Source organism: Mycteria americana, chromosome 9 (genome assembly GCF_035582795.1).
Source record: "Mycteria americana isolate JAX WOST 10 ecotype Jacksonville Zoo and Gardens chromosome 9, USCA_MyAme_1.0, whole genome shotgun sequence".
In the NCBI taxonomy this organism is placed as follows: Eukaryota; Metazoa; Chordata; class Aves; order Ciconiiformes; family Ciconiidae; genus Mycteria; species Mycteria americana.
The window spans coordinates 22,158,270-22,185,014 of NC_134373.1; the positions used below are offsets into that span (position 1 = coordinate 22,158,270).

Sequence of the window (26,745 nt, forward strand, 5' to 3'; positions counted from 1 at the left end):
CATATAACTTTTCTTCCAGCCTTTCCACTCCTGTGCCCTGCACTGCAAGTAACTATTTTTTTTTTCTCTGGCTCTGTGATGTGGTGGACAAGCTGATTAGCGCTGTGACATTATCTCAGATAGTGTTATTCTCAAAGCTATGCTGTGTATATTAGTATAAATGTAGACTTCTTTTTGTTAAGAAAATGGGAGAAGACGCCAAGTTTGTGTTTGGTTATGCTGTCACTGTGAACACAGTAATGATGCTAAACAAGGAAAATGGAGTTCTGGTTAGCTACATTTAATCATGATGCACTTTTGTGCATGGGGCTTTATCATGGAAAATTTGAGAGCACAGAAGACTTGAGGAGAGCTGACAGTCACTAAGATTAAGGCATTGCCTTTCTAACTTGTCCTATCAGTCAGGGCTCTCTGTAGTGAGAACTGATTTCAGAGGGGAACTAAACCATGTTTGCCATTTCCCTCTAAACTCTGTGGTGACATTGGCTGAGGTCATAGCATTGTCCTCACCAATGTCCCTTATTGAAAAACCCACGGAGGGCTCATCTCCAACAGGAATTCACTACTACTCAGGAGCTCCCAGGTTGTAAAATCTTCATTTTAAAGGAAGAAGGGTAGAATATTAGAAGCCATGGGGAGAGGGACAAGCTATGGGTTAGAAAACAAAGCTTTTGAGCAAGTTTTAAATCTGAATTTAGCTTAATCTCTGAATGAATTTTCATATTATTCAGCTGATGTTGCTATTTACTGCAGGGACAGTAGTGTACACTGAATTATTGCATGGCTAATAAAGTAATTCTATACTAATGCTGATAAAATAATGCTATAATAATATCTTCCCATACATTCATAGTGAGCTTTGTTTTCCAGAGAACCGTCTGGTCTCCTCGTGTATAATTGCTTTTCAAGTGTCCTGACTTTATGTTGTGAGATTACATTAGTCAAATTTAAACCGTCCATTAGATGTCAATGAACTGTAACCATTGTGACCGCATGGTTATTGACCCAGGTGCAAATAGCCAATGCCCAATTTAAAGATTCAGTTCTGACAAATGGGTTAGAATAATGAAAACATGATGGGAAATGGCTGGGTGCTTCACTGACTAATTGAACAGGATCCTTGCAATTTGTTCTATGATACATGATATTTCACAGCCACGGGTGAGTAACAAATCTATCATGTTGAATGTTTCAGAGTCAACTGATGAAACTTCCTGAACCGAAAGGTACCTGTATTTTTCCTTCAGAACAATTTCAACTAAATGCTAAATTCCCTTTGCACATTTAGTGTTTGGTTTGTTTGGTTTTTATTTAAATGGGACTGTTTGAAGAACAAGACATTCAAGTTCTATTTTGAAGCAAAATGTCCTTCTCCATGTATGCTATCATTAATATCTGAGGAACCTAGTTTTAAAGAACAATGAAGGACAGTGCTTTCAGGGCCAATTTTCATTGGGGTTTTTTCCCCCTTTATGTTAAATAAAGATCCAATCTGAATAAAGATGTGATTTGAAAAAGATTTCAGAGGGCTTTGGATCAGGTCCTAATGTTACTTCATTCTATAGGATATGTTGCTTTGTTAGCATTTTCCAAGTATTACTTGTCTAAATCTGGGTTTTGAGTTCTGTCCTGGTTTCAGTTGGGATAGGGTTAATTTTCTTCCTGGTAGCTGGTATAGTGCTATGTTTTGGATTTAGTATGAGAATAATGTTGGTAACACACTGATGTTTTAGTTGTTGCTAAGTAGTGCTTACACTAGTCAAGGACTTTTCTGCTTCCCATGCCCTGCCAGGTGCACAAGAAGCTGGGAGGGGGCACAGCCAAGGTAGTTGATCCAAACTGCCCAAAGGGCTGTTCCATACCATATGACATCATGCTCAGTATATAAACCAGGGGAGTTGGCCGGGGTGGCAGCGATCGCTGCTTGGGGACTTGGCTGGGCGTTGGTCGGTGGGTGGTGAGCGGTTGTTTTTTTCCTGGGTCTTGTTCCTCTCTCACTCTTTTGTAGTTTTCCTTCTCATTACAATTTATTATTATTATTATTTTTGTTCTAATTATTGAACTGTTCTTATCTCAACCCACGAGTTTTCTTACTTGTGCTCTTCCAATTCTCTCTCCCATCCCACCAGGGCGGGAGGGTGAGCGAGAGGCTGTGTGGTACTTAATTGCTGACCAGGGCTAAACCACAAGAAGTTCCTTAAAGATTTTTGTTTACCAAAAATCCAGCAGCCATACCTTAATTGGCTACAGTAAAATGCTATTTCACTTTAGTGCAGTTTCTGAGGTATTCTCTGCTCCTAGTTTGTATTTTGCACACGTGGGGAGATGGGATGATATAATGCTTTCTATTACCTCTGATTTCTATTACCTAAATAATTTTTAATGCAGACATCAGCAACAGTATTTTTCAAGATGTTGTAAGTGATCCCCAGTTAAACATTGAGACCCTTTGGAAGGTTATTTTAATATTCTAAGACAGCATGCTAATCTGCTATACTAATCTGTTTAAGTCAGCTAGTGAATGAATGACAGGATAGTATGTGGGTAGTATTTGATGTGTTGCGCTTCAGAAAATACAGGAAAAATGTGTTTCCATTACAAAATATGGGATAGTCACAATTTTATTGGAAAAGCGACATCATTCCAGAAAGTTTAGCTCTAGCAAGTGTTTGTAACTAGAATCCTTATTGAAGTCTATCAGTCATTGGAGTTTTTTTCCACTTTTTCTGTTATTTAAAACTGCATCAGCATTCAGGCTTAAAAAATTCGGTTGCAAAATACATTTCATAGTGTTAAAATACAGTGTCAGAGCAAGCACTAAAATGAGACTTCCCAGCATGATGTTCTATATTGGCATTTAAAGGACAGATTGATTTTTACAGTGTTCCATTACAAAATTTTGTAGTGGAACACTAAAATTTTGTACAAAATGTTATGATTGCAAAGTCAAATAATAAATAGCTGAAAGAGGACAGGCAGAGAGTGACTTTGCTTTGCTTTACTTTTGCCTTCTTCATCAATTTACAGTATGACATTATCCATTATCTTTCTGAAGCAGAAAGGCAGTGGGGGTGGTTTTTTAACCACTTCATAGCTTTTCACTGGGAGCCACATTCAGTAGTATGGTTCAAATGGTTTACATCACTTAATTTACATAGGTTTATACTTCTGTGAAGTCATAAAGTATTTTAAAGCTGCTGGAATGTGTGTGTAGATACCACCCTTAAAGTTTAGATTTATTTTGATAGCAGAACAGGTAGGAACAGTGGTGCTTTACTCCAGCAGAACATGTTTTCATAATCCAGGTGACATTTCCAATTATACTGATGTCAGTTTAAAATCAGCAGTTTGTCTGTTAGCTCAGCTTTCTTTATACAGTTCCATTACTTGTGTGCTAAACAGTGCAAAGCAGTCAGTACTAGATCTAGAAGCAAATGATGGCTTCATGTTTAAGGACAAATTGTGGTGAACTATTTTTTGCAGAAGATATTATGAGTGTATGGTTGCAGTTGGTATCTTCTGGGTATTATTAATTCAGCCAATGCTGCTTTAACCATTTGAACCAAAAATCTGAAAAGCTTTAACAAAGATACAAACATTGTGATTTGATTATTTTTCTCACACTGATGGCTTTCTTTGAAATCTATTCGTTCATGTTTTTTTTAACTGTGTCCTTCCTAAAAACATATACTTCAGGTAAAAAAACTGGCCAGCCTTAGGCCAAATGCATATTTAAGTTTTATTTTCCTTAGAATCACGCCACTGTGAAGGGTGCCCCAGTCTGTGCTACAAGTCAAACTTCTTTGTAAATGGAGCAAAAAGTCTATGTTTTCAGATCTCCAGCTCCAACCTCACAACCAAATTGACATATAAAAACAATTGTCTTGAGAATGTGGTCACTGACAAAACTGCCAACAGTGAGCTCACTGAGAAACGTTTTTTTTCTTAAGAAACTTCTGGAGCTTTTGGATGATTTGAACAAACAGTTTTTGGAGATCTTCTGTTTCAGACTATTTCAATCAATCAGACACAGGAAAAGGAAGGAGGAAGGGAGCAGAATAAGCTCTGTGTTTTCACTGAAGTAGTGGGTGAAATTTTTTTTCCCACCTGGGGAAAACTGTCACTCCCATCTTCAGTGAAAACATAGTCTCAAGGGACTTAAAGCTGCCAGGAATATATGCTTGCTTTTTTTGGGAAGCTACATTTATTTCAATATAAACTGAGTAATGTCAGCTGGAAATTAAGCCCTTGTTAAATCCTCTTCCATATCCCTGATGCAAATCCAGCTGAGGTGAAATTTAATGATTTGTAGATAGGTCCCATGTGAAACAGTGATACCTATAGGATGCTTTCCTTTCTTTCTGGTCAGAAGCAGGTGTTACATGCTTTCTCTGTTATATAAAAGTGCAGAAAGAGAACTTGGAAATGTGCACACAGTAGAGACTTTAACTAAGGAAGTACCATAGCTTGCTTAGCCCATTTGCCATGTGTCTGAGAGAATGGAAAAATTATGATTAAGATTGCACATTTTTTCATTGTATGTGGGGATGAATAAAAACTCCTGTGATTTTATGTTGTAAGTGACTATTCTAGTCCTGGCCAGACATTTTGCTATTACAGTGGTGATTTGGCTTTACACATTTACTTAAGGAGAGAATTTGGGTCACAATTTAGGGGGTCACAGAATGTGAGGGGGTCAGAATTTACCAACCAGTGGATGAATAAATCGTCTCTGCTCATCAGAAACTTGTAGGCATGAAAAACTACATCCATAGAGTAGCAATCAATGAACCAATGTCCAAATTAATGCATGTACTGAATGAAGTTCTGCAGAGGTCTGTCTTGCTTCTGGTATAATCCAGTAGTATTGATAATGATGTGGGTTACACAATGGAGAATAGACTTATTACATTTAATCATGACATAAAGGTAGGACAGACTGCAGGTATGCTGAAGAACAGGACTAGAAATCAAAATCCCCTTACACTTACAATGGGCTGAAGAATGTAAGATATTATTAAATATGGACAATAGCAGGCAGGATTAATCAACTGTGAAAATATAGTTTCGAAAGCAACTGGCTCTGTAGCAAATTGTTTGCAGAATTTGAGTGGCTTTGGTGGATTACAAACTAAATGTGAATCAACAATGTGATACTTCTGTTAAAAAACCAAATGTCATACTGGGTTGCATAAACAGGAATATAATCCGCGAAATGTGAAATAATCCTTCTCCTTTGGTCAGTGTTGGTAAGACTGGTGCTGTAGTGCTGTTATGCACTCATCACTTCAAGAAATATGTGCCAGTATCTGGAGGAGACCAGTGGAAATTATCAGAGGTTTAGGAAATACACCCTACCAAGGAAAATGGAATGAGTTGCTTTCTTCATCTGAAGAGGGAGACTTTCTAGTATTATTCAAATAAATACAGCCTACTTACAAAGTGGAAAGGAACTATTATGTTACATATCCTTGGCAGATTGCACAGAAAGTAAGGGGTTTAAATTATGACAAGTAAGATTCAGCCCATTAGGAAAAAAATATTTTAGCAATAAGGATAGTGAAGCACTAATTGCCTGGGGAGTTCTTCAGGCATCTTTGATAAACATCAGTTAAAATGACACAAGAATAATTGAACTTTGCCTTGGATGCTTAGAATTAATCAAGAGACTTTGGTCTTTCCAGCCTGACTTACTGATGATTCAGTGATGTGCCAGAGATGTACACATAAAATTCAGGACAAAAGGATAAAAAAGAGAAGGGCTTGGTTGGGAGTCAGCAGTTCTTGAAAGCCAGTTTGGAGGGAAAAGTGACAAAAAAGAAAGGTTGGGACTTTATTGGAAGTGAAATTATTGAAAGTCACACATGCATCCTGAACCACTGGACTGGCTCCTATTATGTTGCTACATTTCAATCTAGGAATGGGTGTATTTCCTTCAGCCCCCGGTAATTTCAGAGCCAAGCTTCTTCTCAGCCCTTCCCACTTGTAAGGAACTGCCTGGCTGTGGCTAATCACACAGCTGTTGCCAATATGAAGGGGTTTGGTGGTTTTAATACTATTAGCAGAAAAGAAGTGGTTCCTTCAGAGGGCTAAACAGGTAAAAACTTAGCTGGCTTGGAAGTGAGATGGTGTAACACAAATAATCTGTGGAAATGTGTCTTTTACACAGAAGACTTATGGTGTTATTTGGGTAAAAGATGTTAAAGCTTTGGTATCTGAATGTGTTGTAATATGCTTAAAATGAGAGGTAATGAGAGGTTTATACAGAAGTATAAACTTACAAATGTTCAACTTTGATGACTGGAATAAGGTATTGTAACTATGCTTTGGGATACTTTCCATTAAACAAAGGTGTGGATGAGATGACTCTGGTTATGAAAGGGCATATTTGGGGGAGGGCTTTTGCAGCACTTTTCCCCAGGTGCCATCTTGGATACCACGCCTTCCTGGCCAAAACTAGCGCTACCAGCAGATTTTGCCTCACAAAAGTGCTTCTTTAACAAAAAAGTGTTAACTTTGTCTCCTTATTTCTGCTCATGTCTGACATCTGCTTGGCATGTCGGTGTGACTAGTTAGGAATAAACCTGTCCAGAGGAGCAGGTCTGCCGGGTAACTCATCCCAGCTGAGAGCTGTGGGAGTGCAGCTGGTGGTGGTGATGCTGCAGATGTCGGTGTGGCCCTGGGGTCCCCCCTGGCCACCCCTCTTGTCCCCTGATTGTCTCCCTGTCATGGTCCCGCTGGCCGCTGCCAGCCGGGACGGGACAAGGCAGGGGCACGTGTCCTGTCTGCCACTCCCTCGTAACTGAGGCAGGATCTGTCATACTAATATCTCAGTCTATAACCTACGGGCATCACCTGCACAAAAGCAGTATTTTATTTTAATACAGCTATTAATGGGGACAGGGCTGTTTGCAGTGGGCTGCAAAGCCCTGCGGAGCAGCCCTCACTTGAGGCAGGAGGCATTGGAGCCTTTCAGAGGCCTTGCACTTAGGGGTGAGTTGGACATGCTTCTCTGAGGTGTTTTTCTACTCTGTAGTTTCACTGTCTCTGGGACATCTATTCTGTTATAACTTGTGCTGTAATCAGTGGCATTGCCCTGGGATAATAAGGCAAAACTGAGGTAAGCAGGAATTTAACATAATATTGTTGTATGTTCACAGACAAACATATGCTGATACTCTTCCCCTGTGGTTCCCCTCTCTTCAGGACTTCTGATTTAAGTAACTAATCATCATGTCTGACCCTGTCGTTCTGCGCGGCATCAAGAGATTGGGAGAGGATAACTATGCTTTTGACTTGGATCAGAAATGTAAGAAGTTTATTATTCAGTCAGCTCCTTATTTTATAAAGCATGTAAAGTAGGTGGTGGGTGGCCTAAGTGGCACAAAGAGTCTACAGAATACAAAGCAAATAGTCTGTAGAACAAATAGAGTTATGTGGTACCTGCTGTTATGGGTATGCTGCTTGCAAAACAACTTTTCTGTAAAAACTATGTATAACAATCCCTACTCATGGACAATCTTTATTTATCAGCCTACAAGTTCATGGTATCTACCTAGGTTTTTATACTCAGCACTTTGATGTACAAGTAAAGGGCCTTTACTGGGGAAAAAAATAAAACTTCTGTCTTCCATAGTTTCTAGAGCTGCTTTCAACAAACACGTATATCTGTAGTCATACTTATATTAGGCAGAATTCTTACGAGCTATTGCTATGCAAAGATCTGCATTCCTTCTCATCAGAGCTTTTCCTCTTTTCTTCCATTTTTCCTTTGCAATGTGCACTTCTCCATTTTGCCCATCCAAATGCGGCAAGACCCAAGGAGAAACATTGAAGAGAAACTGCTAAATATTTTGAGTTCTGTTTATAAGACTTGAGAAAAGTCGACAAAGAGAGGGAAGTTAAATATTTGTACTGAATGTAAGGTACAAAGGAAAGCAAAACAGTAGCACATAATGGAAGATAAGTTGCAATACAGTGCAATGTACATGCTCCTCACATAGAGTAAAAAGGGTTCACAAAAAGATTCCAGCACTCAGATATCACCAGATTCCCTAAGCTTACATACATTTTGTATTTTCAAATTCCCTGACAGCTGCGGCCTAATCCTGGAAGTGTTTAAGCTTTCATTAAAAACATTCTCCTAGGACCCAATGAAATGCTTCAGACCATGCATGAAATAGCCTGTGTTCTAAACACAGGCCTTATTGGGATTTACAAATGTGGCATTCACTCCCAGTTTCACCTATCTCATCACAAAAATAGGTGCTCTTGGGTTGGCTCTGGACAAAACACAGCTTGAGGAGGAGGGATGCTTTTTTGTCTTGGGTTGTCTTTTTTTTTTTTTCCCTTTAATTCATCAGATGTATTGTTAGAACAATCAAGCTGGATAGTGATAAAGACTATGCAGTTTTATTTCACTTGAAATACTTTATGACAGATTACCTCCAGAAAACTGGAGACTCTTGTTGAAAGACAGTCCCTCTCTCGGAACTATTTTTCACCAACAAAAAGAAATCAAAGCAAACCATACTATGCTGAGTTACAGTGAATTATTTTCCTCTGCCTAGACAACAGCTTAAGTTCAAGGCAGTCCAGCCTCTTTTGTTCTATGGGAACCATACATCTACCTTTTGTTAAAACTTGTGGCGTGCAGCAAAATTCTTCACTTAACCATGTATATCATGAAATTTCAGGCAATAATCAAACTTTTTCAAGACCTTATGACTGATTTTTAATGACAGCCCTCTTCAAGCCTCTCTCCCTGCTATATAGCAGCACGGTGTCCCAGCTGTAACTTGATCTGTGATGTCTGTTGTTATTTTTAAAACTTAGTAGTTGCTGATTGATGCTAAGTCTGTATTTCCAATCTAGTATCATTCATTGGGTGTGGGATTTCCTTCTAATCTTTAGCTGTAATAGGATGTCTCATAGGACTGTTGGCATAACAGTAGAGTTCGAACACACTTGGAGTATTCAGTCTGAGCTTGGACTAAGCCTTCGTTGTGGTTATCTTCGTAGAGATTGACTGTTATCTGCAAACATAAAAGCAGCTGTTCCATTAGAAGACAGTACGTGTGCTTTTTTTAGTCTGACATTAGAAACTGAACAAGAGCTTCAAGTACAGAAGGTGTTATGTTCCCACCTTCTGTCTCTCTGTGTTAGCCACATAATTCATTTGGTTTTAACCATCCTCATCAAATCTCTTTCACTTTGCTGGGATTATTCTCCTAGACTAGATAATCTTGTATTCAACAGATTCAAAGGTCTGTTTTTGTTAGGAACTTCAAATCTATTGTTACAGCTGGTAAGAAGATAGCATGGGAAATCATTCTCTGAATAACTTGAATGTGTTCTTAAAATCAAACCTGGCATCCTAGATTCTGCAGCTGCTTTTAAAGTCTGCCACACAGCAGCAGCAGCCTCAGCTCCATGACTGTGAAAGGAACCACTGTGAACGTTTTCTGAAAGTCTGCTCTCTTCCCAGTATACTGCTTGCTACCCCAGCACACTGCTCTGCATCCTCCTGGAATGAGCAGCCATCAGTGTGCTGAAGCAGTACAGATCTCCCCACTCCCTTCCGCTGCTGTGTTTTGTTTTGTTTTTAAAACCTCACTTAGGCTGCTAACAGAAGGCAGTTTCAATGCATGGGGCATTGTGGGCTCTCATATTGGTGGAGAGGGGGTAGGAATGACAAGAAAAGGGAGTGAATAGGTAAAGGGTTATGTCCTACTTCTAGGAAAGAAAACTGTTCGTCTCTTCCAGGCACTTACTTAGCACTTCTCCCAGATTGCCCAGATTTATCTAGCTGGTTTGAGGGGTTGTTTTTTGTCTGTTAGTTTGTCTTATGTACTTTTTGCTTTTACTTGTTATAGGATTTTGGCAAAAGACTTTCTATTGGGACCAAAGCTATTCCTCTTTTCACAGTTGAGGGTTTTTTGGCCTATCCAAGTGAGTTTGCCTCTTGGAAATGCACTGTGTTTTCTGCTTAATGTAGTGAGCAGTTTGTTGAAATGCTAGAGCACCTTTCCCAAAACAAACATCATTGCTTTAAAACACTACTGGCATTCTGCTGATTGATCTCTTCTGCTCTGTAATCTCCAGTGAGGTTTGTTTCAATAACCACCTTTTGTACACATTAGTAAGAATTAGCCCTCTCTGGATCAACCCTTGAACACCACATCTGTAGGTGTAGTTAAGAGCCAGCTTTAGTTGGGAGCCTTTTGAGTACAATTTTTCATCACTTAAATCAAGTATCAGATTTCCTCAGGCTTAACTTTTACTGTGTACTCACAATGCCAGTAAAAACTCAAATTCTTGGCAATGTTCTTCAGCTTTTCCTTGATTCTGTGCCTTTTTCAAACTGTAAAATTTCTTTCTTAAATGCCTTAATTCCTCTTTCAGAATTTTTTGAGCATTCAAAGATTACTATAGGTTTTTTCTTTAGGGTTAATGAATTATTTCATCTTCCCTACATACTTTTCTTTTCAATAAAAATCATGTTCTGTCCTCTTTTTCTATTTTTTCAATTGTAGCAGTGTGAACTGTTACCCATCTGTTTCTTTCTTTCAAATTAAGCATAGGTAACGTCATTCCAAATTGTCCTCCTGCTTAAAAACCGCTGGCCTGCAAGAGCTGGCCCACAGTTCCTCGCACTCTTGAACAGCATTGATATACTCTTGTTTCCCTCTTCAAGTTCATAGATTAGGGTTTCTTCACCTTCAGAGAATGCTTATTTTGCTCTCTAAATTGATATGACTCAGAAAGTTATTTCACCAGACTCTTTTGTTCCTCCCATTTTCCTCTCAGTAGCCAATTCCTTCATTTTTTGCAAAACACTTTGCATTGCCAGCCTGCAGAGAAAGCTTTTTCTAAACTTTATCTTTTCCAGTACACCCTGGAGAATCTTCTAGGAATGGTTTCAAACCATTACAGCTGTTACCAGCTGCCAAACTTCAAAAAACTTTAAACAGATGTTTCTTTTTCCTTCACAACCATCTCTTTTCTAACAGCAAATGATTTTCTTTAATAATAATTTTACAAATTAAAACCTTCCTGGATAATGCCTGGGATTCCTGGGATAGACATATGTCCTTATTGAAAGAATCTTCTTACCATCCCTGAGCAACAAACAGAGCAGAATAAAACCAACAGAGTCATTGTTAGCTAAAGCCAAATAAAATTATCTTATTAACCCCCAAAAGGAGATGTAATCAGCTGTTCTGTCAGTCTCAAACTCAGACTGCTTCCATCTAACATTGTTGCCTTGGGAAATGCAACACCCTGGAGACAGTGGAAAAGTCTTCTTCCATTGGGTAGAAAAATGATGGAGGCAAAATTTGTGGTTGCAGTGATTTCTTTGCACCCTCTGTGAATTTTGATGCAAAGTTCCTCTGTGTTTGCTCTGTGAGACAGGCCTGTGTATGCTCAGTGTTGTGTCACTAGATGTGCAGAAAGGAAGGCACTGCTTGAAAAGCATACCATGGTTCTGAACCTGATGCTGAGCTGCCAAGTGCATCCTAAATGAGCAAGATGCATATGCCCAGTGCCGTTAGATTATCCAAACTGTGCTGTATACATAAAACTAGATCTTTATTCATTGTCATCTCAAGTGATGTACAGCAAATATTTTCTACATCAGTAGATGTAGAAATGCCCTTATGATGACACTTCTTCTTTGGGGCCCCTGCAAACACAAGCTGTGCTTTAGGTATGACATCTTTAACAACATCTCTTGAAAGGGAGCTAAATCCAGACCTGTTTTGGGGACTAAGAAGTTGCCCTACAGCATAATTATATCTTGTAGCATAATTCCATTTCTCTAAGCTATGGTTCCTTAGTATCCCAAGAATAGACATCAGTGTGACAAGTTCATCCTACCCTCCAGGGGCACAGCTGCCCCTCTTCCACCTGATGTGCAGTCTTTAAGTTGTTGGAAGGCAAGAGTGAAGAGCTGCCGCTCCTCCTTTCAGGGACCATGCATGGACTGCCAGTAGAACAGTATTCCTTGATGAGCCAGTGTCCAAGAGAACTAGTTGAATACTACCAAACTGTTTGCAATGAAAATGAGTTGACTTTTGGAAATAGTTCTGAATAATATAGTTAGTGAAAACCATTTTGTCATCTGGGGGATTGAAAACTTGACACTACTTTTTCAAGAGAAAGCAGGCATAAATTGATATAAACTTACCAAGGAATTTTTGGACCCATGTCAGTTCATCTCCCTGGCTAGATGTATCGGTGGGAATAAGATGCTTATAGCTCAGGAATGATCAGGTCCCATGGGGTTCTAGGGTTTATGTTTCACATGTCTACAGAAGATTATGTACTTTAACAATAATTATTAACTAGTCTGTGCATTTATTTTCCCTAACAGGTAACAGCTTCAAGAAATCAGAGTAAGTCATGTACACAAATGGAACAATCAGTATTTCTAGGAATATTCAAAGAAGTTAATGTCATTGGATCAAATTGACGCATTTATAGAATATACAGTATTTAATGAAAAGCTGTTCTCTAGGAGTTGAACTGCCTTATTTGATACAACTGACATGGGTAGACCAAAACAGTCCCAGAAACCTTTAAAAACACGGAGTCATGGCAGCAAAATATGGTTGGTCTTCTGAAAATGTTTTTGATATTCAAATTTATCTTTCTTCAGTGCTTTTAGTTTGAGAAATGAGATTTTCAGGAATTTTAATCAATCTTGATTAATTTCTCTTAAAGCTTAACTGTGAGACTTTAAAATAAAAGGAATTAGCTCACATCATTTGAGCTCAGATATTAAGATTTAAACATAGAATTCTAGATAATTAAAAGCTGAAATGACTTAGAGGCCTTGACCTTCAGCTATAATCTGAGATTTGAATAGGGTTAAGAGCCACCCTCTTCCTAGATTGTGGGACAACTCTGTAGCAGACTGAACATCCTAATGGGTGCTGTAATTTGTGCCAGCTCTTTCTCACACAGTGTACATGGTCTGAGAACTACTAGCATGAGGAAGCAAGAGCATCTCCTAATTTTTGTCTTTGTCAGGTTGCCCACCTTAGAGAGCACCAGCCCAGTATTCAAGGTCTACCATGGTCCTCGCACATATCTTGAAACCCAAGTTCTGTTGGACTTTCACAAGTAACGCACATATGGTCCTACCTACTACACATATGAAGCTTCCTTCAGGCTTTCTAGGATCTGGTTTCTGAAAACTATTCATGACAAATATAGCTCGAATTCATTTGTTTCATTAAAAAAAAATACCCAAATTCAAAATCCCTACTCATTCATCACTGAATGTACACAGCTGATGATTACTTGCTGTAGTATGGATCCCATCCATAATGGTGCAACTAGTCCTTTAGATTTTAGCTGATCATACAGAATAGCAACACATAATGTGAGCACTGAAAAAACCCCCTGTATGGTAGGGTGAGAGATTCTACTGCCACTATGGACGTATGAACATGCTGGCAATATAAGACAGAATGGGAACAGGAGCTGTGTCTGTCTTAAGGAAAGGACTAGCCAACAATTTGGATGGTAGTTTTTTCTCTAACTGACCTCCAAGAACCCACAATCCACATTATAGGAACAGTGTTTTGAGGAGCTGCTTATGAAACAAAGCATAAACCTTCAGATCATTTTAATCTATGTCTGTTCTAGTTCCTGTCTAAAATTTAAAAGAACCATCAAATCACTGGTTCCAAAGAAATCTGAAAGAAACAGCTTGTCTCATAAAATTCTGGGCCAAATGTCTCAAATAAGATGTGATTTTAGAGAAGTAATCAACAGAATAAAAGAATGAATGTAAAATCTTACCCTTTTTCCTAGGAATTTCTATACATATGAAGAACCTTTTATAGACAAGAGAAGTGAAAAGTGAGTTACGTTCAATTCTGTGTACTATCTTTGCATATAGAACAAAATATGTACTAAAATGTACTGAAGTTTATAATTTTATGTTTTCTGTTTTTGAAGGTCATCAGAAAAGAAAGAAAACAGTATGCGTGTTGGCTTCTTTCAGCTGGTAATGAAAGCAATGGCTATAAATATTTTATGTGTATTGTGCTGCGGAATAAGTGACAATAATCTCTATGGTTGTTTTGGGGAATAGCTGTGACTAAGCCAAACTTTAAAAGATTAAAACATTTGGCGTGAAATTCTGCCATTAAAGTCAATGGGAATTTAATAGAACCCTTTGTCATTTTGTCAGCTTGGTATCAATCATCGATATTTGTGTTATCATTGTCTATTAAACACATTATATTGAACCTACAGGTAGATATGGGGAAAAGAGTTAAGATGCATAGCAGGGATCTAGGTGACCTTGGTTCATTCTTATTTCTGCCAAAAATTTGCTGTGTGATATTTGGCAGATAATTTAGCTCCCTTGTAATAGCTCCATGGGTATTAGAAGATTTGGTAACTACAGAAACTTGGGAATGCACATTATGTGTCCAAACTAATATGGTCCTGACTATAGTATTGGGCTAGTGCAGTTACGTCCATGTGGCTTGTAGTCTACCTGGCTAAGTATCTCAACTCCTAGTTGGGTAGAGAGAACAGTCTGTCCACACAGAGGGCTATGTCTGTCAAGCAGAGGGGTTTAAATTGTGTAGCCTGTTTTGCATAGATGTTTAACTCCTAAAGTGCAGTTGGGAAACACAGTATGTTTGCATCAGATTTGCTGAGAGATTAGATATCACATACCTGTGCATTTTCTGTGTGTGTTTTTTTTTTTTTAATCAAGGTAATTCCTAGACTTCTTATGAGCAAGGTTTGCAAAACAGTGGTAGTGCTATAGTTTTCTTCTGACATTTTTTGTAGAAAGACCTTTTATTTATTTCTGTTTTATGTTAACTGACTTGTTTTTCCCTTTATCTTGTCTCTGCCCTAATGTCCCTTTTCCATATGTGCTCCAAATTCCCACCCTTTCTTCTCTTAGACACTTTATAGCACCTACAGAACCTGGACAGGTTCTTCAGCAGGCTATGATTTCTCTTTACACTCCTATTTCAAAATAGATAGCATTTGGTACTGATATTCCACACAGACAGTTTGATCTATATCTTTATTCATGACTTCAACTTGAGAATCAGACTTCACACAACATGACAAAGGTAACTTAAGTTGCTGTATCTTAGCTGAGTCACCAGCTGCATGTGTGCATGCTCTTGGCCCATGGCAAATGTAAGGTAATAGGACTTAGCTCAAACCTTTTTTTACTGCATACTATGTCATATTTCTATATATTTCTCACAGATTAAGAGCCAATGCACAATTGCCTGGCTCAGCCAACATGTTTTAGAGTATTAATTATGCGAACTTGCTCTGAGATGTTTAGTTGGCTTTCTACCACAGCACCCCAGACTTTTGAGAAATTGGCTAACTCTATTCAGAGGCTCTACATAATGCCCTAAGGCTTTTTCCTCCCTTCCCTCTCCCTCCATCCCCACAGGAAATCTGCAAAGCAGACTATATATATGAATTATAATTACTATTCTTAATCTTTTAGCTAGTTTCTGGAATGATGATAATGTGAAATGATATTGAGCTATTAATGTTATATGATAAGACATTCATTCACATGGTCAGATTCTGCTGTCAGCTAAAAGGGAGCTCATAATAATTTATGAGGCTGTAATCACAGGTGCAATTAGATTAGAGAGACAGATTTGTCGTCTTTCTGTATTGAAGATAATTCTGAAATTTAAAGAGAATGATTTTGTATCTGATCTACCTGATTAATGATTTATCAGTATACAACCAGCATGAAGACTGCCTCTCAGCAGAGAACATATTTTTTTCCTGTCTCTTTAGTTTCGATTTTCTTCATCTATGGAAATTTTAATGATGGCTGTTGGTAGTTTCTGTGCTATTGTTCATGGAGCAGCCCAGCCAGCTGTGTTGCTTGTGTTTGGTGCAATGGCAGACACATTTATTGAATATGACATTGAAATGCAAGAGCTTAAAGACCCAGGCAAGACATGTGTAAATAACACCATAGTGTGGATTAACGGTACTATTCATCAGAATGAAAAGAACGCCACAATAAGATGTGGGTAAGTAGTAGATGTATTTGTTTCTTTTCCTTTGTTGTTATGGCTTGTCAGAGAATGTATTGCTAGTGAAAGTTCACTTCAGCCTTTAAACCTTACATTTTCTATACATAAGCCAGAAAAGGGGCATGGTTCTTGTTACAGAGTCCTATTTCTGAGCTGGAGATATTACCTGGAGGGAGAGACAGTCAGCTTGGGCCTTGGTCTTTCGGCTATAGATGTTAGCAAGGATATTCTTTGATGATGATTGTTCTGATAACAGATGTATCTGCTACACATCTGAGTTCATTAATCTGTGTTTTCTGATGACATTAAAGGTAATAATGACTTCTGGTCATTCTGGTTAGGACTTAGGTACCTATAGGCGCCTGCTGACTTCTGAGCAAGTTAGCTAAACTTTAGTCATTGAAGAGAAATGAGTGCTTCTAGGATGCAATTCATCTTAGCTTATGGGAGATGTCTAAGGCAGGGCAGATGAACTGCCCTATAAGAGTGCCTGTTTCTTTCCATTAACCATAATAAATGGAGTCTAGATGATTCATTCAGATACAGATATCTGTCAAAGCCAAATTTGAACATGCAACCTTTCCTAAAGCTGTTTTTCAGTGCATCATTCTAAGAGTTTTCTAATCTCTGAGTGACATTTAATTAGATATTTAATTAGAATTAAAAGTTACTTGTCTAAAGGTCTCTGAAATTCAGAGCACATGGGAAGTGATTCACATTCCTAGACGTAGGTGACTGGGGCCAAATTATTTGCTCCAGGCTGTCCAAGCCAGCCCTCCGAGATGGGGCTGGCAGGTAGAATACAGGATTTGCTACAGACCTCTGTTCCTCTGAAGCAGCAACTACACACCAGGCAGGATACATTAAAGCATTAAAAATGGTACTGGATATCTGTGTCAGGCACATGAGTTGTTTCCATGATTGTTTTTTGCAAGAGATCAGGTCAGGTGCATAGTGTTCCCTTTTGGCTTAAAATTTCAGTGTACCAAATTCTGGGTAAACAGAATAAAATTTGCTGTCTGCAGGATGTTTTAAAAAAGTTGTCTAAAAGCATAACGGGTAACAACCTGAAATGCCTATTTCAAAGTAATCTAAATGCAATAGCAGCAACTCAATGCCCTTCACTGATATTAAGATTAATTTAATACTCGTACTTGAGCTAAAAGAAATTATCTTTTCAGATTAGCAAGCTTACAGTACAAAGTAATACTTCAGTTGACTTTAGCAGCCCTCATTTCTCTCTGTAAAACACTATTTAAATCTGAGTGTTATAGTTGGTATAATGGCACAAAGCAAATGCATTCAACATCTAATGACAACTTGTTGGGCAGCTCTTCCCTGAAACACCCTCTCACCTGTGCTGTTTCAGAGCATGCAGTCTGGTGGGCTTTCTCAGAGACTGCAGGGCTGCTCCAGGATGGCAGAGCACTTCCTGGTACCTGCCAGCACCCTACCCCTGTGCAACAGGCAGAGCAAGCCACTGCTAGCCATAGCCTCAGTATCTGGAAGCAACGCCTCTTGTTAGCAAAACAAGCTGACTTGCCAGCTGATGTGACTCTAACTTGAAGAAGCACCAGATTAGAAATCTGTGAGAAACTTAAAACAGTATTGCTAACTCTTTTTTTTTTTTTTTTTCTTCCTTATTTTCAGGCTGCTGGACATTGAACAAGAAATGACCAAGTTTGCAGGTTACTATGCAGGAATTGGTTGTGCCGTACTTGTGTTAGGATACCTCCAAGTCAGTATTTTGTTCCCTATTTTGATTTCAAAGTTTAAATCACTAAATAATTAAGTTTATAATGATTATGTTCCCTTTAACTGCTCAGTCAGCTGCCCATTTGAACAGAGCAGATGCTTTCAGTTCTCATTCTATCAGCTGAAATAGGTTAGCTCTGGCAATCTGAGACATCCTTGGATTTGTGCATGCGTACCTTTGTATAAGGATACATTTTACCCAGTGAGAAGAATGCATGCTGCTCCTTTCACACCACAAGAAATACTTGTTCAAGTGTGGTTACTATGGAATCCACATGCCCTCCCAAAATAACAGCTGGTAGGATGACTACCATCCCTCTATTACTTACAGCTGTAGATGGAAAAATTTGTGTCCGTATGACATTCATGTAACAGCATAAGTAATTTAACTTGCATCTCCTCTCAGGCTATCAGAACTAACACAAATGCTTGATCCATAGGCTTTATAAAATTGTTGGATTATTTAAAGATCAAAGGCATAAAACAACTGTGATGTCTGCATAGCTAGAATACATTTTACCTGAATAGTAATTTTATCGATAGCCAAATTGGTCTTTCCCATTTTAGCCAAATTGCTTTTTCCCATTTGTTGGGAGTAGAAAGACTTTTTACTGCAGTTTATCAGCCACATTATGCTCTTCCTAGATCTGCTTTTGGGTTATGGCTGCAGCTCGTCAGATACAGAAAATCAGGAAAGCTTATTTCAGGAAAGTAATGCGAATGGATATAGGCTGGTTTGACTGTACATCTGTAGGAGAACTGAACACCCGAATTTCTGAGTAAGTAATCTAGAAAAAACATACGGTACAGAGAACATTTTGCACTTCCTTCCAAACATAACTGAGTGCCAATAACTAGGCATTTGACAAACACCTTCTAACAAACACATACAGCTACGCTCCTGGGAGCAGAGACCAGGCTGATTATCCCCCCATCTTCGAACTGAGTGCCATACGTGTTAAGTCACAATTATTTCCCTTTTATGCCTCGTCTGTCAGTAAACGGGGGGGGGAGGTTGGGTTTTGGGGTGGGGTTTTTTTGCCAGCTTGTCCTATCCTTCCCTTCTCCTCTTGTGCCCAGTCCTTTCAGAGTAGTCTATAATTTGGCTACCACTGTGCACTCCCCTGATGCTGGAGATGTGGGTTTGAACCCCCTTTCATTTCTCAGAAAGGACAATTACATTAGGGGCACACTTTGCTTTTGTTTGTTTTTAAAAGAGAAGAGTGAGCCTTGCTTAATCTTCTGCTGAAGAAGGTACAAGCACCTACCTTTAGAAAAGGACCCAAGGTAGACGGAGAAACCTTCTTATCCTTGGTAAACATTTAGCCCTCACAAAAGCGGAGTTTAAGGCTTGCTCCTCTTCTTAGTGGTTCCTGTTTACAGGCTGAAGGCAGCTGCGAGGTGAATATGCCAACTCTAGATGGCTCCCTGTTCTTAGTCGTGCCTGCATAATAGTAGTCACTTCTGCAGAAGATTTTTCTGTAGTTGAAGGAGATTTTATTTGCCCTTACTCACTGCCCAGTGGTATCTATGACTTTCTGTGGTGTTATTTTTATGAAGAATAAATGCCAAGTGTAAGTTCCTGTAAAGAATTTCTCTGGCAAAAAATAGGAACTGAGCATGTATTTGTCTAATAAATAACACTTAGTTCCCTGGTTTTTCAAACAACATTGTCCTGTGCCTACAAAAAGCTTCCTGACCACAAAAAACATTCTCCAGAAGAACTATAAACATGTTCAACTCAACACTCTTAAATTTTTCCAAGAGGACTGTAATTTCACTTTATATATCAATGAGCTAACAACTTTGCACTTTAAACCTCAAGGCCACTTGTTCTTATTTATTCCAGGAATTCCCAGTTCTTCTAATCTCAGGGGTGAGATAGTAGCCAAGAGTGGCAGAAGTATAAAGACTGTTTCACTTTAAGACATTTTGTGTGTGTGTTAGCAATGCATAACAGAGAACAAATGAACTCTGCAGCTGCCTAGAGGTCGAATTATGTTAACCACTGCACCACTGTCCCCCATGTGATAGAGCTGTCATGTTTTTCCAGTGATAAAGTAGCCCTCCTCAGTTTTCCCGCTCTCCCTCTCATTTAGAGAACAAACTACCTGATAGGATGGAGAGAGGAACCAGGAGGTGGCGGAAGATGGAACTAGAAGAGAGTTACAGTCCTCCTCACTTTTCCTGCCCCCTTAGCAAGGTGGTATAGTACATTCTCAGTGCCCCATGATGGGAGGAATGCCATATCAGCTATACTGTTTTTCCATTATCAGATAGCTGCATCCAGCTGGGATGTCTCTACCCCCTCCTTTGAATCAGCTGGGGCACAGTAGTAAGAATCAGCTAGTGAATGAGTCTGCTGGCAGGATGACTTTTCCTGGGAAAAGACAGTATCTTCTCTGCAGTATTCATGCATAAAAGCCTTCTGCCAATGCAAAGGCACCAGGTTTTATCACTGTAGCCCAGGGTCTTTGGAAGGGGTGATGGTGGAATAGGGGTGAGGAAGGGCCCTCTCCAAGGGAGAGCAACTAACCCAAATATAGCCAAGACCTGCAACACAGAAGAAAGATATGCTCACCAATCTTCTGTTGGCTTTTGTTGTTTTTTTCCAGTGATGTTAACAAAATTAATGAGGCTATTGCTGACCAAGTAGCAATCTTTATCCAGCGCTTAACCACTTTTTTGTGTGGATTCCTACTGGGATTTGTCAGTGGCTGGAAATTGACCTTGGTTATCATTGCAGTCAGCCCTCTGCTTGGGGTTGGAGCGGCTTTCTATGGCTTGGTAAGTGAATTGTGAGAGGTTCATGTTGAGGTATGATGAGCAAGGAAGGTCATGCCATACAACTGGGAGGATTGGTGGAAGAGAAGGCTATTACACCCCTTTAAAGTCAAGAGATGCAGATTATGGTCACAGCAGCACTGGGGGTGCAGGAGCGGGGAGGCAGGCTTTGCTCCTGCTTTGCTTATATCTGATTCCCAGAATAATATATCCTGCTTCTACAATGGGAGTGTAAGCATACCTTCTATTGGGTCCTGTGGATGGATATTATGGTTGCTGAGATCAGAACCTGGCCTACACCTTCTCTCTATTACTACACACCTGGTTTAGATGGTTACTAGACACGAGGCGTGATTTCTCTATGTAGATTAGGGGCTTTTAGAAAACAACTGCTCAAACTTACCTTAAGCTGTCCCTGCTCCTCGCAGCTGCTGCATCCTCTCCCAGTTGTTCCTGTCCTGCTTCTCCACCTGCTCCCTGCAAACTCCCTGTCACTGTGCAGAGGAAAGACAGTGAAGAGGGAAACTGCAGGATCCTCTGCCCTCTCACCTCCTCTCCTACACCCAGCAGGGCTGGGCAGTTCCTACTCCTCCTCTGCACTCTCTCACACTCTGCTCTTGGTTGGGTTCAGCCCTTTGGCTATCTCACTTCTTCCACATCACGAACAGTTTGCTATCGTTTTGCTATCAAAACTCTAAGGTAACTCTGACTAATTTCTCATCTTCCTGCTTTCCTTTAGCACCTTGTGCTGGCTGCAAGTACATGACATGAATGATGACTCAGTGTGAAGTGGGAGAGCAGAATCCTGGCAGGGAACGAAATAAACTCCCAAATCCCTCTTTCCTTCATTTGCAATTTCTTTCTGAGCTCATTCCCCTTTATGTTTGTAATTTTCCCCCTTTCCATTCTTATTTCTCTGTGCCCATCTCTTTCCTTTCACATACCCACTGTTAAGTGTTTCCCCCTTACGAGCCTTTCCAGCCCAAGTCTTTGTTTTTTACCATAAAGAAAACAGACCCAAGGTCAAACTAGCCTGGTTTCCTGTCTCCAAAAGTGGCTAATAGATGCCTCGGGTAGGGTATTTGAAGAGAGAAAGCAAATAATGACACTTTACAATATCTAGTGATATGTCATTCCCAAGCCAACGTGGTGTCCTTGTGTAGAATTGTACGTGACTACATTTTTTCTTCCATTAATTTGAGGATTTTTTTGAGCCTAAGTAAGCTTTTGGTATCCAGTGTGGTCTGGGCTGCTGTGTAGGGACCTGTTTGCTGTCAGCCCAAGAAACAAAGCACAACGGTAGGCAACATCTGTTTCCATCCTCCCCCATCAGTACCATTACTACTTCTTCCTGAAGCTGGGCTCTGCCACAGTGGCTAAAGGGCTACACTTGCCCCTTAAGTTCCCCCTTCCTCCCATCATGTGCAAACCCTCAGTCTGCAGTCTGCTTAAGCCCAGTTAGCAGCAGAGAGAGGAGGAGGGAGGGAAAGCAGGTGTTGTCAGCTGCTCTTTCTAGCTACCTGGAGCAGAGTTGTTGGCCAAGGCGATAATTGTTCTGCAAACCATATGCTACAGAGGTATATGCCCTAATACTAGAAGATAGAAGTCTTTGAGTATGCAGCATGCCTAATAAAAGGCTGCTTGGAGTGGAGGAGGTAACCTCAGGCAGAGCAGACAGCACAGTGTGACAGCCAAGCACTGCTTACCGCTGTCCTTGTCTGCATCTACAGTTCAGGTGTAACCAGCACTTCTTATGCTTTTGTAGGCTGTGGCAAAACTAACAGGCCGAGAATTAAAGGCTTATGCAAAAGCTGGAGCTGTGGCTGATGAAGTGCTCTCATCCATCAGAACAGTGGCTGCTTTTGGTGGGGAGAAGAAAGAAGTTGAAAGGTTTGTTTGGACAAATTGTAAGGTCTCTGATTTCTTTTTACTGTAGCAACGTAATGCTGTAATGTACTTCAGAGTCATGGCAATTAGTCTCTAAATTCTACAACAATGACCATTTGTTAGCTTTGAGAATGATATGCATGTACATTATAGCAATTTAGGTTTCAAATAACATTACATATGCAAAAGCAGTTTCATAATTCAGTCAATCAGTGAAATAAAACATCAGCAATATTATCTTCAAGTCATTCCCACTTGTAGGAACATACTGTCAAATTTTCCCCTAAACATTGTCTGACGTATCACTTTTGCAGCACATCTGAAAACTTTGGGTACTTTCAAGCTAAGTAAGAGAACTAGTTCCAGCAAGGCATAATGATTTGATGATGTTAAGCTGCAAATTTCTCTTAAATTCATTTAAAACATAACATGGCTGTAGGATGCGCTCTGAAGCATTAGCCAAATTCTCAAATCCTGTGTCACTCTGCTAAAACCCCAAATCCCATGGCAAGGTATCTGCAGCGAGTGTGGCTTTTCTTGTACTTATTACACTAGAACATACAAGGATTTCATGATCTGGGAGCATTGCTGGTTTCAGCAGTGGTCTCTCACTTCAGAGTGAGAGGTATCAACCTTATGTGGACCCTCTGTTAACTGTAGCACAGCCAGTCATTGAAGATGCCTCATTTTGTTGGTCTTTGTTCATTTTGAATTTTCTATCAAATTCATTTCATCCCCCTTTATTTTTCTCTCTTTCTACAGATATGATAAAAATCTGGTGTTTGCTCAGCACTGGGGAATTCGAAAAGGAATAATAATGGGATTATTCACTGGTTACATGTGGCTTATAATTTTCCTGTGTTATGCATTAGCCTTTTGGTATGGCTCTAAACTTGTCCTTGAAGAAGAAGAGTATTCACCTGGCACTCTTCTGCAGGTACCCATTTTAGCTTGATGCAACTTTTCTGGATTGTTTCTTGAAACGTTAATTCTGGAACACACATTTGTAGCGTTCCAGTATCTGGTGGCTCTGTGGTAACAAATGCTATATGTGTCTTTTAAAGATCATTACTCAGTATATGTATGAAAGTATATGACACAATTGGATAAGATTAAAAAAAATTCCATATATATTTTAAAGATTTGAAATGCTGTCTACTGCGATCAGAATAATGCTTTCATTTGAGAGCCTGCTACACAACTGGCAGAGGCCTGAAACTAGCTTTCCCATTTTGTGGGTCAGCCTGTGGCTTCTGGGATATTGGCTTCTCCAAAGAACTTGCCTGGTGATGAAAAACCCCATTGTGGTAAAGAGAAACCTGACCAAAGAAAGTTTTATTGAATCTAACTTCTCTCTCATAACCATTTCTGTTCCTTTGAATCATCATTTTCTGTTGCTAATTGCCCGCCCAGCTGTATAGTTGACAGAGAACATGTAAACATATATGCTGATAAAAACACACATGGCTGTGGCTCCTGCAGTGTATATAAAAAACATACTAACGTGCACGGCACTCATGCATCCACTTCTGCACAGTAGATGCTTTAGACACTGATGCCCTAAATGCAATAAAACCAACATCTACAGATATTTCGGTTATTTGCTTCAAGTCAGGACTGCCCAAATGGCAGGCTCCAGTCCAGACCCAGAGTAAATTTTTCCTGAACCTTGGTAAGTCCTGGGTGTTCTGATGAGACATCTATTTCTGACCCTTCTCTGCCTGTTGCGCACCATGAGAACTCCCAACCACCAGCAGCATGCAGTGCAAAACTTCCTGTTAAATGGAACCTGTTAAATTACTCTGAGAACATTGTAAAATTGAGTCATTCTGTTCAAGGAGGATGTCCCTCCCAGGAAATCATTTGCAACTGCTCTTGACACCAGTAGTTGAGACAAGGTAGTGCTGTGAAAAACAAAGTGAGCAATTTCCTTGCCTTGCACATGATAACTATAGTTCAGTGCTTCCAAATGACAAAGGGCAAATGGGGAGCTACCCTGTAGCTGAAAAATTGTAGCTGTCAATAGAGACACTCTCCCTTATGCTCCCCTTCCTCTCTCAGTTTCCAGTCATCTCTCTTGTACTTCATGTTTTCTACCATACACTCCTAGTCTGGCAGGGGGGAGGAGGGGAAGATTTGTAGATACAAAACATTTAAATATGCTTTTCCTGGTCTCTGAAAAACTGTCGTGCACCAGCCATACTGCATTGAGATACACTAAGCATTGCCTTCCCTTCTTCTTCTATCAAATGTACAGAACCTGCTCCCTCATGTTCATGATGGATTCTGACATGCATATAACCTACTTGCTTTGGGACTCGTTCACACAAGAAAATTAGTTTGTAGTAAAACTGAGTATGAACTTATGGCATGATCTACACATCACAGTGTAGATGTTTGCAGTACACAGTATGCGTACAGCAGATTCTTCCACTTTAGCCATGGGGTTATTCTCAGGAAACATCACTATGGTGCAAGGGAGAACTGAGTCCTGTGTACTTTTCTTTCTTTCTCAGCAGTAGTGTTTCCTTATACACCTTGCACATTTATCCTGCCTACTGTTTGTGTTGTATTCAGAAGGCTAGCTGAGTCCTTGATTGCTGCTTAGCAGAATTCTCAGGTATTGCCAAACTACAACAAAGGATTACATACCACTTCTCCTAATGCTCAGGGTGAATGTTCAAACTATCAGCCACAACAAAGCAAAAAATGGACCAAAAGCCTACACCAAAGATGTTATCCAAAGCTTTATAATCTGCTCTGCCAAACCACCTCTGTAACTGAAAAACTAAGGAGGAATAAAGCAAAGTAAATTCTAGGAAAAAAATATTCATGCTGACAAGCACACCCTGACATATTAGCACTGAGAAGAATAAGCTATACTTACTTACACAATGCAGCTCACTCCTTGTTGTAAAAACAGGGAATTAATGCATTTTCATGTGTGTGATATGTAAGTGGCACCTCAGTAAATTTACCTCAGTAAATATCTGGGTGCACACGTTTTTAGGCCAGGGCAAATATGAGATAAGTTGATTTACTTCAGCCTGGAAGCAAAGTTGTGAAAGACAGTGAAAAATCCCTTCTAAGATGCATTGTTTGCTTTCTTGTGGGCTAATTATGCTCATATAGTGAATCACTGCAGCTCAGCCGATGCACAAGAAGTCATTAAGCCACTGTAGTTTGATTTGCTTGTCTAAGCTCTAAACTGTAATAAAAATGTGACATCATATTTTGTTAATTTCTTTTTTCACCTCTTCAGGTTTTCTTTGGTGTTTTAGTAGGAGCTTTAAATCTTGGCCAGGCATCTCCCTGTCTGGAAGCCTTTGCCACTGGCCGTGGGGCTGCAGCAAACATTTTTGAGACAATAGATAAAGTAAGTAATGAATTTCTAAGCTGTGTCACTTTGTAGTGGAAAAATAATTAAATAAGCCTCAAGCAGCAGTAGCTTTATCTACTGTGTAAATGAGGAAAAATGAGTGCAATTAAAGAAAAATTGACTGTGCAGTGGAAAGGTCTAGCGGCATGCACACGGGCTCAGAGAGGGTGTTGAACAGATTTCTTAAGTGGCCTGTTTCTGAATAATGAAGTTTTACCTCAGCTACTGCTGTTTCTTACTCCCGTTTCCCCTTACATATCATTACTGATCAGTGCTGGCCCACAGAACGTGTACAGGCAGGCAGTAACAGTCACCTTGTAGCCAAACGTGCAGCAAGCATCTAGCTCCTAGCCTCCAGATGGCATCAAAAGATGTGGCTCTCTTGGCATTAGTGGCAAAGGTGGCCTCTGTCACCTGTCCCGGAGCTACCCTGAGTTAAAATGAGACCAAATGAGCACAGGCACTGGTCACACAGCAGTCGTAAATATTAATCACAATATTATCTAGAGAGATAGATATTTGAAATAAGGTTGTATGAAAAAGTCTGAGAGCCACTGGCATTTATTGATGAGGATTCCTTTCTATATCTGTATAAATTTAGTGGTTGGCAAAATACTGCTGATTTCTTAGCAGTACATTATATCTCTGGTCATTGACAAGCTTTATTGTGGTAAAAGCTGTGTAAACACATTAAAATGCTGCTTGTCTTTTACAGAGCATATAAGGGTATATAAAGAAGGCTAGAGGGGATGTCGTAATGCTAATGGACTTTTTAGTAACCCTTCAATGTTCTATAATAATGATAACACATATGCCTTATAAATGCACTTCATAAGCTGAAGTTCTAAGATGAACTGAAAAAGAGATGAATAAGGGAAGTGT

The 26,745-nt window shown here is 39.6% G+C and overlaps 2 protein-coding genes across 4 annotated transcripts in view; one reads left to right on the forward strand and one right to left on the reverse strand.

The window, feature by feature from the left end:
- Nucleotides 1-19,201, reverse strand: part of LOC142414612 (dehydrogenase/reductase SDR family member 9-like) — a 29,645-nt gene extending 10,444 nt beyond the window's left edge. The window contains exon 1 of the mRNA XM_075512015.1: nucleotides 19,082-19,201. The gene's annotated coding sequence lies outside the window, so the exon portion shown is untranslated. The remainder of the gene's footprint in view (nucleotides 1-19,081) is intronic.
- ABCB11 (ATP binding cassette subfamily B member 11) overlaps nucleotides 7,234-26,745 on the forward strand; it is a 46,215-nt gene continuing 26,703 nt past the window's right edge. For 2 of the 3 annotated variants that reach the window (XM_075512014.1, XM_075512013.1), the window contains exons 1-10: nucleotides 7,234-7,316; nucleotides 13,874-13,891; nucleotides 13,972-14,020; nucleotides 15,814-16,055; nucleotides 17,709-17,796; nucleotides 18,459-18,592; nucleotides 20,429-20,600; nucleotides 22,363-22,487; nucleotides 23,247-23,421; nucleotides 25,747-25,860. In XM_075512014.1, coding sequence (XP_075368129.1) covers nucleotides 7,234-7,316; nucleotides 13,874-13,891; nucleotides 13,972-14,020; nucleotides 15,814-16,055; nucleotides 17,709-17,796; nucleotides 18,459-18,592; nucleotides 20,429-20,600; nucleotides 22,363-22,487; nucleotides 23,247-23,421; nucleotides 25,747-25,860 — 1,200 coding nt within the window. The other variant, XM_075512012.1, reaches the window with a different exon arrangement.